At 43.5% G+C, this 14,927-nt stretch overlaps 1 protein-coding gene across 3 annotated transcripts in view; it reads right to left on the minus strand.

Moving 5' to 3' along the window:
- SYNPO (synaptopodin) overlaps nt 1–14,927 on the minus strand; it is a 91,011-nt gene that overhangs the window by 13,425 nt on the left and 62,659 nt on the right. For 2 of the 3 annotated variants that reach the window (XM_063447880.1, XM_063447879.1), the window contains exon 3: nt 1,818–3,688. In XM_063447880.1, the coding sequence (XP_063303950.1) occupies nt 1,818–3,688 (1,871 nt within the window). Of the gene's footprint in view, nt 1–1,100; nt 3,689–14,927 lie in introns of those variants that run through there. The other variant, XM_063447881.1, reaches the window with a different exon arrangement.

Below are 14,927 nucleotides of genomic sequence, written 5' to 3' on the forward strand. Positions count from 1 at the left end.
AAAAGGCCACGGCAGCTGGAGAGAAGGTCAGTAAATCATTTATTTTCGTTTCAATTAGTTTATTTTCATTTCTAAATTGCGGACAAGGGTTAGGTGGGGAACTAAAAATAACTAAGAGCATTAATACTGTAGCGTTAGGAATACAGAAATACAGACATGTATTCCTTAAACTACAGTGTCCCTTTAAAAAAAATGGCTTTATATGTAGAGTACACTGAGTCCAGTTTAGATAAATACATATTATTGTTATATGTCCTCTCTGTTATCTATTTTCATGATAAAACAAGCCCTATATAAAGCAGAAAGCAATTAGTGAAAGCTGCAGAATTAAGAAAAAACATATATGAACAATTTGAGAGAGCAGAGGAGAGTGCAAGAGAATACTGAAACCAGACAACTCAAATAGCTAGCCATTTAGTGGGGCCCTGCTCTCATTTTAGCACATATTGTGCCATAACAGAGAGAACCTGAACAACCTGCATACCACACTGAAACCCACCCTAATTGGGAAGTATTGATCTAAAACGTTGGAAAGGTCCTTCACCAGTGAAGTGGGCTTATATCCCTCTATGCACAGTGAACAAGTGGATCCTGGTTGTTAATATGTTTATCTTAGAAAGACCCTAGGCAATTTGCAAACAATATCGATGAAATCATTGTGTTTCTAGTGTTTCAACAATCAGATTGCATATAGTTTTATATCACGACCAGTGACCATAAAAATGGACACATAAATATTTAAAATTAAATTTCCTTAGAACCTATAATATTATCATAAAACTTTTATTTCAAAAACTAAATGTTCTCTAGCATTTAAAAAAAAACTAAAAAGCCCAAACAAAAAATCCCCAAAATAAAGTCAAGCAATAGATATGTTTCCTCATCTACTGGTGGCAGTAGGTGCTAGGTAGCTCAAACATGAGGCCAGTCAAGTTGGATTTAACATGGCATTATACAACTTTTTGTCCCCCTGACACACACAAAAAAATAATGTTGCTGTGGTCTAAAACTATCCAGCTGCAAGGCACTCAATGCAAAGCAGTACAGTTGGGTTTATGCCCTATTTAAATTAGCACAGATGGGATTATTAGCAAGTTTGGTAACTTGTTTAATTCATTTTTAATTTCCTACCTGTGCTCACATGAGAAAATTGCACATTGTTGCCTATTGGTGAGTGTCTTAAATCTTTCTATAACAGAACCAATGCATTAACCTAAGTAAAATTATTTTATTAAGTATAGCTAGAGAGTTGAGTAAAGTGACTTGAGATGAATTTGGCAGTTTTGGTGAAATTTGAGCTATGTGGATCATGACTTTATTTTGAAAGAAATACTACAGATGTGTATGAAAATTTTAATTAGAGGGATAAGTAAATAAAGACCCAGAAAAGGAGGCAAAAAGCATATTATACACAAGAAAACCAGAGTTTTTTTTTTTTTTTTTCAAAGTACACACAGTTTGTGCAAAAGAGATAAAGGAAGGACAAAATGAGTCAAAAGTACATAAAAGGTTTGTGCAAGATTGGTAGAATAAGAAAAGACTTGATACAGCAAGAGATTCCAAGAATGCAGAGCAGGAGAGTGAAGAGAGTCTTGACATCACAGAAATGCTTTTCTGAGGACATATTTGGTATTATCAATGTGCAATGTTCTATATTCCTTAAGAAGAAGACAATCATTTAGAAGGGGTAGTTCAGCCCCTTCCTCTATAATCACTATAACAATTATATATAACACCAGTTGTCAACCATCTCAATTGAGACTTTTGCAGCTGGATTGGCAACAACATTACTTGTAATATGGAGAAGGCTTCCACACCTGAGATTCCAAGCCGGCGTTTCTGGCAGAGAATGATGGCCGTGGAGCTTGTATTACAGTTTTGGTTCTTGAAGGTGGCACACCTGTATATGTGAAAGGAACAGGAGAAGCTGGAGATATCTGACTGGTTGGGGTCTGTCTTCCAACACTAGTGGGAGAAGGTGAAGGATTAGTAGTAGGAGATCTCATTGAATGAAGATGAGAAGGAGAATAAATGGTGGGAGAGGAAATCACAGGAGAGGTTGGGCATGATGATTGTCTTTTAAAGTGTTTATACTCCATTACCATGGGTTTGGGAGGTGGAGCTGCTTTTGGAAGAGAACTCAAAGGATCTTTGGCTGGGGAAAGTATGAAGAGTGAAGACTGAAGTTGATATGGTTGCCGTTTGGAAATTTCAAGCTCTTTCTGTGACTGAACACTTTCTGAAGAAGTATTCACATGTGGTGTAGTAGAGCAAGGCTTAGGTGATCTTTGGTTGATTTTGACTTGATGAACAATTTGTTTAGGAGAAGACTGGGCATTAGAGGCATAAGTCCATGAGGGTGGCAATGACATGGTAGGGGAAGGAGATCTGACATCATATGGTGATGGAGACTCAATCACAAACCGTTCCATTCTGGATTGCCTCCTGGCAAACAATTCTGCCCCTTTTCCTTTAGCCTCTGTCAGAGTTTGTACAGGTGCAGGAGGGGGTTTTAATTTATAATCTGGGGATTTCAGGCAGGTTACCCATTCAGGTGCCTTATGAGTTTGGCCTGCATCAACTTCGGCTTTTACAGTTTTATTATTTTGGAAATTGGAAGCCTCTGCTCCAAGAGCAAAGGGTTCCTCCTCAGTAGGTACATCAACATGATCTTTGTTCTTCCGCCTCTCATCTGCAGTTTGCACCATAGACAACAGATCTGGATTTGGTGTCATTTTTGGCTTTTCAATAAATGTGAACATGGATTTCTTAGTTCCTCTGCGTGCTCCTATATCTTCTAAAATACCTGTCTTTGGCTGTGGTGTAAGTCTAGTTTCACTATGATTAGCTACATTCAACACAGGTTTAAAATGTTCTGTGTTTCTATCTGTTGGGTATAAAGCAGAATAGGCAGGAGGTGATATAATGCGGGTCACTGGAGGAGGACTTGATAATGTCTCAGCATAAGTAGGTGGAGGAGGGAGGTCTATTACAGGTGACATTTCCGAAGAAGGCAGAATCTTCTTTGCAGATGACTGTGTTCCAAATGGCTTAGCTGTTCTGTTACTCACAGATATTGGTTTAGATAAAGTGAGGTGAACCTCACAGTATTGTTTGTTCTGTTTACCATTCTGCATGACCTCTTCATTTTTCAGAATGGATCCTGACTCTATATTTGTTTGATCATCAAAACCATTACTTGATGACACCACCAAAGTTTCTTTTAGATGGGTACTCAGAGGGACTTGATGGTCTTCTTCTGATGCACTTGGCGAAGGTGCTCTTTTATCTATGGGAGGGAATTCCAACCCTTTCACATCAACACCCCATTTGTTTTCTGACTCCCCTTCATATCCAGTATCGGATGATGTTTCTTCCATGTTGTTTGCAGATGTTTTATGTCCAGAGCCTACTCCAGGCTTTGTTCTTACAGCCTGTAAAGTCTGTAGACCATGTTGTGAACTTTGTGCAACTGGAATGCTGTGTCTCTGTTGTGTGTCTAATGACTCAGAACGTTTTGCAATTTTTTGTTGTTCTAGTGCTTTCAGTTTCTGACGCCGGCGATGAAAGAGCAGGGCTCCCCGAGAGCAACTCCCCTGAGTAGGGCTCAGCTGGGTAGCATCGTTGTCACTAATATTCTGTGCTTCCTTTAGCTCTTTCTCTGTCAGACTAACGGTTCTTATAAAATCTGTAATAAAACATAGAAACCTTTTATTAGAAAAACAAAAACAAAATTAAATGAGCAAAATAACTTATTTATCATGAACTTGTGCATTCTAGTGGTTGTTCATGCTTAGGCCGAGACCCAAACTTGCAACCTGATGCAGGGGGTCCCCAATGCTTGTAACAGGTATATCATATTCATAAGGCAGCAAGAATAAACAAACAATAGATAATTTGCTGTAATAACTGCATAAAAACAAAAAGCTGTGTTGGTTGTGGTGCTTAGAGTGTCCTATAGAAGGACTGCTGTGATGTGTTATTGTTTGTATTTGCATCAGAAACCATTAACAGCAAAATGAATTAGGTTTATTTTCTAGATGCCAGATTGTAGTCAACTGAAAATATAACTTTGAATAGATTATTTAGCAACCTCTTCAACTCAACAAAAGCACAGCTTTGCTGTTTTAACCTGCATTTTTGCTGCTGGTTAAAATTTAGTATTTTAGTGACCTCTAAGAGGGAAACCAATTAAGTTTAGGAGGTTCCATTAGCTCTCCTGAGATAAGCTAATCAAGGAATAGCTCATTGGCTGAGAGTGTCAGCTGATCTCCTGGGCTCCATCATTTCTGCATATTGATTGGCAGCACATGCTGCCCTGTATTATAGATATTGTATATGATGCAAGATTCCTGATTTATTACCTGATTTGCTGCCTGCAGAATTTGACTTCTACATACTGCAGGGCAGCACATACTGTATGTTTTATAAATTAAATGGGACCTGGAAAACATGGATGTATATGGTATCCCTAACCATAACCACTACAGTGCACTAAAGCGGTTATGCTCCTTGGAGTGTTCCTTTCATAACAGAAGTGAGACATGAGAGGGGTCAAGCAAGCCAAATGGATATGGTTCCCAACCTGGAAATGTGGTGGAATCTCGGTAAAAATAAATTTAGTAGGCCGAGATTACCACGTGGCATGTGTACGTGCATATGCTGACGTATCGATCAGTTGGTTGCACGAGGCAAGATACGATCAGTAGTGTACGGAGCATGTGCAAGAATACAGGATATAGTATTCCCCCTCCTCCATTGTGCTGGACAAGCCATGCGGTCAAACAGGAAGTTAATTCTTATTTGTGTTGATTGGTTAAGAGAATGTGCGGGTGGAGCTTAATATGGGAGGAGTTATATGTCTATATAAGGAGCCTGCACTATTGTCCGGGGCTCAGAACTTGTGGTATTTTGGTGACGCTAGTCCCTCTGAGTCCCGATCGGTGATCCAATAAAGAATCTCTTCCTTCCTGAAGAAACCTGTGTCCATCTCTCTGTGCTTGGCTTCCGTCAGTTTCTCCGGTATCATTTGGTGCATTGGCCGGGAAGCTCATCGTTCAACGGTAGCTGAGAGGCAGAGGCGTGAGACGGTCTATCTTTGCCCACGTTCTCTACGGCTGCACCCCTGAACTTCTGCGTGGACCTCCCTTCGTCTCGGCGCCACTGGTCTGTTGTCCAGGAGATCATCGGCCTCTACGTGAGAAGTGCTGGGGTGTCCCCGTCGATGAGTGTGAACTCAGGTTCAGGAACGAGGAGGTAAGACAACTGCTGTTTTAGACGGCAGGACCCACTAGGGGTATACCGATTGTGCGGTAGGCCCAAAGGGGTTTTGAATCTGTGTATCTGCCCCCTCTGTCGGAGGGAAGGAGCGAAGGCGCACCGCTCGATCGAACGCTCTTTAGTCAGACCGTTTGATTTGGTTAGTCAGGCGGGGTCCTGGTGTAAATAGCCCTAGCCGGACACCGGTGTCTTGTCTAGACTAGCGTTCTAGGGTGTATATTACGTTCGCTAGGTCGGAGGGACCGGGAGACTAAGCGGCGCCTGTGTAAATTCGGTTCGCTAGTTCTCATCCTATCTGGGCTAAGTGGGAAGGCGTGTAAATTTGGAACCCACTAGACTTTTGATAGTGCGACTAAGAGGCGCCTGTGTAAATTCGGTTCTCTAGCTCGCTATATATGTGGTGATTGGGCAGTGTGGCTAACCAAAACGGGTGTATATAGTTTTAGGTAGTCCATTCAAGGTACTGGCCAATAGTTTAGTTGGGAATTGTAAATGTGTTAACGATTGTTTTAGTAAAGTGTATATCTTGTTAGATAGCGCGAGCTCAGCCGTCTAGCGAGAGTGTTAATAGTGTGTTGCTGTATTATAGTGCACGGTACCATAACCCTGTATATTTACTGACACTGTATATAAGTACTAATCATTGTTGTCCATTGCATGTTTAACACCATAACCACTAATAATTGTATTGTGACCTTAACTTGTGCTTTGACCTATGCTAACCGTACTGTAACCGCTATTTGTAAAAGACGATGTTACTGGGGTGTGTTATAGACGGGTAATTCGTATATAGAGAATTATAGCGTGGGTGACTGTATAGTTACGCCAAAGGGCATAATATTGATTATATAGTGACTGGTGTAACAGCTGTGAGTGTACGGGAATTCCCTGAGTGTTTATTGTTATTGTGTAAGTTTCACTTGGTAACCGTACCACGTGGTGCTGTTGCCAGAGGAAACGGGTGTGACTGTTGAATAGTACGCGTGTATAGTATTCGTTGTCGACGACGTTCCATTGTTAAGTATGGGTGCGTCGCAGTCAACGATTCCGGATCCCTTAGGTTGTATGGTGAAGAATTTTAAAAAGGGATTCAAAACTTGTGATTTTGGGGTTAAGATGTCTCCTGTGCGTTTAGTTACTTTGTGCACTAGGGAGTGGCCTACTTTGGTTGCGGCATGGCCGCCACGTGGCAGTTTGGATCTAACTCTGGTACAGCGCTTACACGTAGCTGTATCAGGTAGGCCTGAACTTTACGGCCAGTTTCCTTATATTGACTGTTGGAGACAGGCCGTAAATGACTCGCCAAAATGGCTCCAGACATGCCACGAGGAGCAGTGTCGCCTCATGGTAGCTAGGACTTGTTCGTCCACTAGGACTGGTGTTAGGCCCATTTTGGACACGCCCCCTGAGTCCGAGATCCCTTTGCCGCCCCCTTACTTTCCGTTAAGAAGAAGTGACGCAAACGCAGGAAGTCCTGCAGCCCTCCCCTCATTACCCCCATCCACTTCCGCTTCCTCCTCCAGTACAGGATCCACCCCCCCTCGTACTAAATCTCCCCTTCCGGAACCAGAACCCACCCCCATTAGAAACGAATATCCTGATTTGGCGCCACTTCAGACTTCCGGTCAAGCTTCATCTAGCTCGGCTCGAAGTGTTTTATTTACAACCTTTTCCCAAAACCAAGCTCCCATATCCCCATACCCTATTTCTCCCCGACTGGAACCTATGACTGACGCCCCTCCACGTAGCCCCATACAGACCCGACAGTTGACCGGTGCCCAACAATTAAGACACTATCAGATGCCTCTTCGTCTGAATCCTGGGTCAGCCTATATCGATGCCGCAGGCCAAATGGCACATGCTGACCCAGTCTTTGTATATGTCCCATTCACGACAACCGATCTTTTAAACTGGAAGACCCACAATTCCTCGTATACTGAGAAACCACAAGCTATGACTGATCTGTTCACCTCAATAGTACAGACACATAACCCGACATGGGCTGATTGCCAGCAGTTATTAATGACTTTGTTTAACAATGAGGAAAGTATTTGGAGAACAAGTGGTATCAGCTAGAAGATGGAAGAATAGTCATACCAGCATCACTAGCGGTAGAAATTGTCCAAAATTATCATAACGGGACACATTCTGGGAGAGATAGTACTGAAGAATCTCTTAGAAAACATTTCTACATACCAAGATTGTCCAACTTGACTCAGGCCATTGTACGAAGATGTGTAACGTGTGCTAAAAATAATGCAAGACAAGGACCAGTAAAGCCACCAGGAGTCCAGTTTATGGGGGGACTCCCCATGTCCGATCTACAAATAGACTTTACAGTGATGCCTAAATCGGGTGGACATCGTTACCTGCTGGTAATTGTGTGCACCTATTCAGGCTGGGTAGAAGCATGTCCTACTCGTACAGAGAAAGCAGGAGAAGTTGTAAGATTCCTGCTACGAGAAATAATACCCCGATATGGACTACCCTGTTCTATAGGATCGGACAATGGTCCAGCTTTTGTTCACCAGTGCCTACAACAACTGACTCATATGCTTGGTATAAAGTGGAGGCTTCATACTGCATATAGACCCCAGAGTTCTGGTAAGGTAGAGAGAATGAATAGAACTATTAAGAACCAGTTGGCTAAAATGTGTCAGGAAACCCAACTTAAGTGGAACGTTCTCTTACCCATAGCTCTATTGCGAATCCGCAGTACCCCTACCAGAAGGATGGGCCTCTCTCCTTTTGAAATTATGTATGGGCGACCACCTCCCGTACTTGGTAACTTAAGGGGGGATTTGAGTCAGTTGGGAGAAGGAATTACCCGGCAGCAGGTTGTAGAGTTGGGTAAGACTATGGAGGAGGTACAGAAATGGGTACAAGATAGATTACCTGTGAATATTTATCCCCCTGTTCATAGTTATCATCCAGGAGACCAAGTGTGGATTAAAGAGTGGAATAATGTACCGTTAGGGCCCAAGTGGAGAGGTCCTTATGTTGTTCTTTTGTCTACCCCTACAGCGATAAAAGTAGCCGAAGTAACTCCGTGGATACATCACTCCAGGGTTAAACCAGCAGCAGTCGATTCTTGGCAAGTTACAGCAGATCCAGAGAATCCCTGCAAGATCCGGTTGAAACGCACTACTCAGTCGGAGTAACGAGGAATCGTGTGGATTACAAATTTTATTGTTACAGGGATTTGGTGCGTGAGTGAGAAGGCCATAATAAAGCCTGTCCGCTTACCAACACATAGTATATAAGCCAGGAAAGTCTCGAAGGGACACCTGTGAAGACGAGCAGAACTCCATTCCCTGCAGCCCTCACATCCTGGAAGCTGAGGTTCCATCGCACGGACGAAGACTGAGGATGACGGCGAAAGATGTGCTTTTGATTGTGTTTATTTACATGTGTTTTTATATTCAGGAAGGTAGAGGTACCGACACTCCTAGCTGTGAGGTATGCATTAAGACTACGAGAACAGGTAACCATATTTCCCAAACCCTAATTTGGCATTCACAATACGAATGTAAAGGAGAGGTATCAAGATGTAGATACCTAAATATAGACTATAGTGTGTGCCATTTAGGAATAGGAGAACCTAAGTGCTTCAGTCCAGAGTATCAACCTCGTACAATTTGGTTGACTCTCAGGAATGGAGATCCTCAGGGGACCCTAATTAATAAGACGGTGTTAGAATCCGTATATTCTTCGGGTGTTCTGCTATTTGATGCATGTAAGGCGATATCAAGTGGTAGAAAACCGTGGAATGTATGTGGGGATCTTAGATGGGAGAGGACGTATGGGTCTAATGATAAATATATTTGTCCCAGTAGTAAAAATAAATATGTAAGTCCTAGATGCCCAAATAAAGACTATAACTTTTGCCCATATTGGTCTTGTGTGGGGTGGGCGACTTGGGGACAGACAGTAGATAAAGACATGATAGTGACTAAGTTGCCGACTAGCCCTTATTGTAAGTCTATGGAATGTAATCCCATCCATATACTTATAAATAACCCCGATAAGTTCTTAGACAAATATGGCAATTTATTTGGGTTTCAGATATACGGGACGGGTTTAGATCCTGGGACATTATTGTTTATAGGGATAGAGACTGATACGGTATCCTCCCAGACTCATCAAGTATACCATTCCTTTTATGAAGAGATGAGTATAGATAATAAGATCCCCCATAATGCTAAAAACCTGTTCATTGACCTAGCTGAAAGTATTGCCGGTAGTCTTAATGTTACCAACTGCTATGTGTGTGGAGGTACTAACATGGGAGACCAATGGCCTTGGGAAGCAAAGGAGGTAATGTCCGGTTCTGAGGCAGTTGACCAACTAATATCTACACAAGCCGATTATCATTTGAGTGTTAGAGGTAAATCTGAGTGGAGATTAAAGACCTCCATCATAGGTTATGTTTGCATAGCAAGGAAAGGAATAATGTATAACACTTCTGTAGGAGAATTAACTTGTCTAGGGCAAAAAGCTTATGATGATGATACTAAAAATACAACTTGGTGGTCGGCTTCAAATGTCTCAGAACCATCTAACCCGTTTGCTAGATATGCCAGTTTAAAGGATGTGTGGTTTGATTTATCCATCACATCTACCTGGAGAGCCCCAGCAAATTTGTACTGGATCTGTGGTAAGAAAGCCTATTCGGAGTTGCCACAGGACTGGGAAGGGGCATGTGTGTTGGGTATGCTCAAACCACCCTTCTTCTTGTTACCGATTGAAACAGGTGAGACTTTAGGTGTTAAAGTGTATGATGTGAATCATAGGAAGAAAAGGGGACCCTTAGAGATAGGCACCTGGGAAGATAATGAATGGCCTCCCCAGCGTATCATAGATTATTATGGGCCAGCCACGTGGGCAGAAGATGGTACCTTTGGTTATAGAACCCCTATTTATATGCTCAACCGCATTATAAGATTACAGGCGGTGGTTGAGATTATCACTAATGAAACATCACAAGCGCTCAATCTCCTAGTGAAACATAATACCAGGATGAGGACAGCAGTATACCAGAATAGATTAGCCTTGGATTACCTTTTGGCAGTAGAGGGAGGTGTATGTGGGAAGTTTAACCTAAGCAATTGCTGTCTTCAAATAGATGACGAAGGGCAAGCAATAGCTGAGCTTACTAGCCATATGGTTAAACTAGCGCATGTGCCTACTCAGGTATGGAAAGGGTACAATCCAAGTAGTTGGTTTGGTAGCTGGTATGAGTGGTTTGGAGGGCTTAAGGCAGTGGTAGGTGGAGTCCTACTGATTTTAATGTTGTGTCTACTCCTGCCGTGTCTTATACCCTTAGTAGTTAGGTCTGTGCAAAGCCTGATAGAAAATATAGCAGAGAGGAAGGCTGCTGCACAGATAATGGCGATTTATAAGTATAAGGCTCTAAATCAGGGAGAACCAATGCAAGAAGATGAGTGTTGAAGATTCACATCATAAGATAAGTCTGGTCTGGTTCAAGGTAACTTGCGGTGTATGCAAACCAAGGTTAAGTGATGCCTCAAGTAATTGTGAAATATCAAGAGGCATCAAAGGGGGGAATGTGGTGGAATCTCGGTAAAAATAAATTTAGTAGGCCGAGATTACCACGTGGCATGTGTACGTGCATATGCTGACGTATCGATCAGTTGGTTGCACGAGGCAAGATACGATCAGTAGTGTACGGAGCATGTGCAAGAATACAGGATATAGTATTCCCCCTCCTCCATTGTGCTGGACAAGCCATGCGGTCAAACAGGAAGTTAATTCTTATTTGTGTTGATTGGTTAAGAGAATGTGCGGGTGGAGCTTAATATGGGAGGAGTTATATGCCTATATAAGGAGCCTGCACTATTGTCCGGGGCTCAGAACTTGTGGTATTTTGGTGACGCTAGTCCCTCTGAGTCCCGATCGGTGATCCAATAAAGAATCTCTTCCTTCCTGAAGAAACCTGTGTCCATCTCTCTGTGCTTGGCTTCCGTCAGTTTCTCCGGTATCATTAAGGTTCCACATAAAATTAATTAAAGGGTTACTCCAACCATAAAACACTGTGCTGGTGTCAGGCGCCAAATATACACAGAATTTATATTAGCCAGAGAACTAAAAGTTGAATAATGGTGCCACAATGACACTCCCGGAGGTGGAGTTAAGCTCTGTAGCAGAGGGTTAAAGCTCTGTATGTGCAGTATTTCATAGTGAAACACTCCACATACAGACTCCAGACACTCTGAACATTTCAGTCATAAAGTGGTCATGGTGCCTGTAGTAACCCTTAACCTTAAAGATTTGAAAAACGAAAGGACACATTATGTTCACAATCTTAAATGTGCTTTACTATTTGTTTTAATTGTTTTATGTATGAGAGACCTTGAGCTTTCAGACTCTGTTTTATAGACATAGATAAAACTAGATAAAATAATAATTCTGAGAGCAGTTTATTTGTTGCATAGGTCCAAATAAATATTTCAAACAGATAGCCAGGCATGCAGTCATAGGTTGCTCTAAACAGCCATTCATTTTATTTTGGAAGTGCTTTTTTTGTTTTAAAGGGCCGGTGACACTTTAATGTGGATAGCTTATTAAAAGTCAATTGCATAATAAAGCCTGTGAAAATTTAAATATGATTCAAACTTCATACCCATGCAGCCCTCGTCCAAACTAAGAAAATAAAAAGCACAAATAAACATGACAAAAAAACTAGACAACATACAATAAAAGTTTTTGTATACAGACACAAATATATATAGAGTGTGCGCCTGTTTTTGTGTGAGGATATTCATGTGTCTTTTTGGGTAGCAGATAATTGCAGTGTTTGTTTTTAATGGTGTGGGTAGTTGTCTGTGTAATAATGTGTGTAACAGCGTGGGTTGCAGCATGTATAGTAGTTTGTGCAAGGCCAGCACAAGACATTGTGCTTCCTAGGTCTAAGGTTGAAATGCTGCTACCCCTTTGGGGCTCCCACCCCCCCAAAAAAAACACCCACATACACACACATTCTAAATGATTTGACACACTCTTACTGACAAACGCACACTCACTGACAGACAGACACTCTCACTGACAAACACACACTCACTGACAGACAGGCACTCTCACTGACAGCCACACACACACACACACACACACACACTCTCTCACAGACACACACAGACACACTCACTGACAGCCACACACACTCACTGACACACTCTCACTGATTTGACACACACATGTATCCATTCTCTGTACACATGCCATCCTCACACACAGTGGTGTATCCTGGTTTTGTGCTGCCCTAGGCAGGACAAAACTCAGGCGCCCCCCTCCCGCCCGCCCGCGCCACCCCCACCCAACCCTTCCCCCGCCCCGCCTTCTAAATACACACACACACACATTCACTGACAGATACGCATACACTAGCTAACATAAACACACACACTAACAGACACACTCACTAACAGACACTCACTAGCAGATACACACACACTCACACTAACAGACACACACACACACAGTCAGACATACACACACACACTAAGACATACAGACACACACACACACACTAACAGACATACAGACACACACTAACAGACATACACAGACACACACTAACAGACATACACAGACACAATAACAGACATACACGCACACTAACAGACATACACACACACACTGACATACACACACACACACAATAACAGACACACACTAACAGACATACACACACACACACACACTAACAGACATACACACACTAACAGACACACACTAACAGACATACACACACACACACTAACAGACACACACTAACAGACATACACAGACACACACACTAACAGACATACACACACTAACAGACATACACACACTAACAGACATACACTAACAGACACACACTAACAGACACACACTAACAGACACACACACACACAAACAGACACACACACACACACACTCACTTTTTTATTTTTTTTACTTAACACCCCCCCCCCCCAGCCTCCTTACCTTTGGGAATGCTGGGGGGGGGGGAGGGGGGTTCCCTCTCTCCCTGGTGGTCCAGTGGCTGCTGGGCGGCGATGGTGGGCGGCCGGCGAGGGAGCACTTCCTCTGAGCTGTCTGCTCAGCTCCCTCGCGCGCCGCACAGTGAGGCTGGGAGGTGGAGCCGGAATATGACGTCATATTCCGGCTCCCAGCCTCACTGTGCGGCGCGCGAGGGAGCTGAGCAGACAGCTCAGAGGAAGTGCTCCCTCGCCAGCCGCCCGCCAGCGCCGCCCAGCAGATCGCCCGCCCAGCAGATCGCCCGCCCAGAGGGCTTGTCAGTTAGCCGCAAGGCTAACAAGGCATTTGCCCTGGGCATTTGGGGGCGGCGTTTTTTGCCGCCCCCTGGAAAATGCCGCCCAAGGCAAATGCCTTGTTTGCCTTGCGGCTAATACGCCCCTGCTCACACATATAACACTGATATACTGCTATTGTACCGATTCTCTATATATTGAACACCGTCTGTTTAATAGTGTGTGTAACAGTGTGAATAGCAGCATGTATTGTGCACTAGGACCATGCATTAATTGTTTTAGCAGTGCCCCATGCATGGTCTAGTTGAGGGGGCAAATTGTCAGTCAGCCTGACCATGACCACCTTTTTTGGGGTCAGACCCAATCCCTTTTATGTGAAGATCTTACTCCTTTCTGGCAGATTCACACCTTTTGATGCATTGACCCACCTCCAAAAGATGGGTAGAAAATATTGGCAAGTATTATATACGGTAGTTCAAAAAGTGATATATAGGTAAAAAGCCATTCAAGTGGAGCGCTTAATATACAGTACCCTTTAAACATATAGTTTAAACGAAAGTGTACATCAATAGGGTACATGAAAGACATAAATATAAAGACAAAATAGTGTAGATGGTACTATAAATGGTAATATTCTAGGGGCTGGTAGTTTTCAACAAGTCACATGGATAAGAGCCTGTCAGTATTGGCTCAGAAGATTGCGCCTTTATGCTCTTAATGTAACGTCGCACCTCTTCTCTGATTGAACTGTAGATCTCATCAGGGCTCGAGTCCTGCAGGAACGCGTGGGAACGGCGTTCCTGCACTTTTTTTATGGTCCTGCAGGCACTCAGGTGGCGGCAAAAAATGCCGCCCCCAAATGTCACCGTTCCCCCTGTGATGGGGGGCCCAAGAGGTGGCCTAATGGCCACCTGAAGGACCCCCCCGGCCGGCTCTTGTCTTGCTGTCAGACGCGGTGAGGGAGCTGTGTCCTCTCTGCTCCCTCTCGCCGCGCCGTTTGCTGATGCTGGGAGCCGGAATATGACGTCATTTCCGGCTCCCGGCATCAGCAGACAGCCCGCGCGGCGAGAGGGAGCAGAGAGGACACAGCTCCCTCGCCGCGTCTGACAGCGAGACAAGAGCCAGCCGCACTGAAGCCCCACTGGACCCCAGGGACAGGTCCACGCCAGCTCTCCAGGTAGGGAGGCTGGGTGGACATTTTTAATTTAAAAAAAAATACAAATAATTTTTGTGTTTGTGAGTGTGTGTGTCTGTGTGTGTGTCTGTGAGTGTATGTATGTGTGTGTGAGTGTATGTATGTGTGTCTGCGTATGTGTCTGGGAGTGTGTGTGTGTGTGTGTGTGTGAGTGTGTGTGTGTGTCTGTGAGTGTA

Source organism: Pelobates fuscus, chromosome 3 (genome assembly GCF_036172605.1).
Source record: "Pelobates fuscus isolate aPelFus1 chromosome 3, aPelFus1.pri, whole genome shotgun sequence".
NCBI lineage: Eukaryota > Metazoa > Chordata > Amphibia > Anura > Pelobatidae > Pelobates > Pelobates fuscus.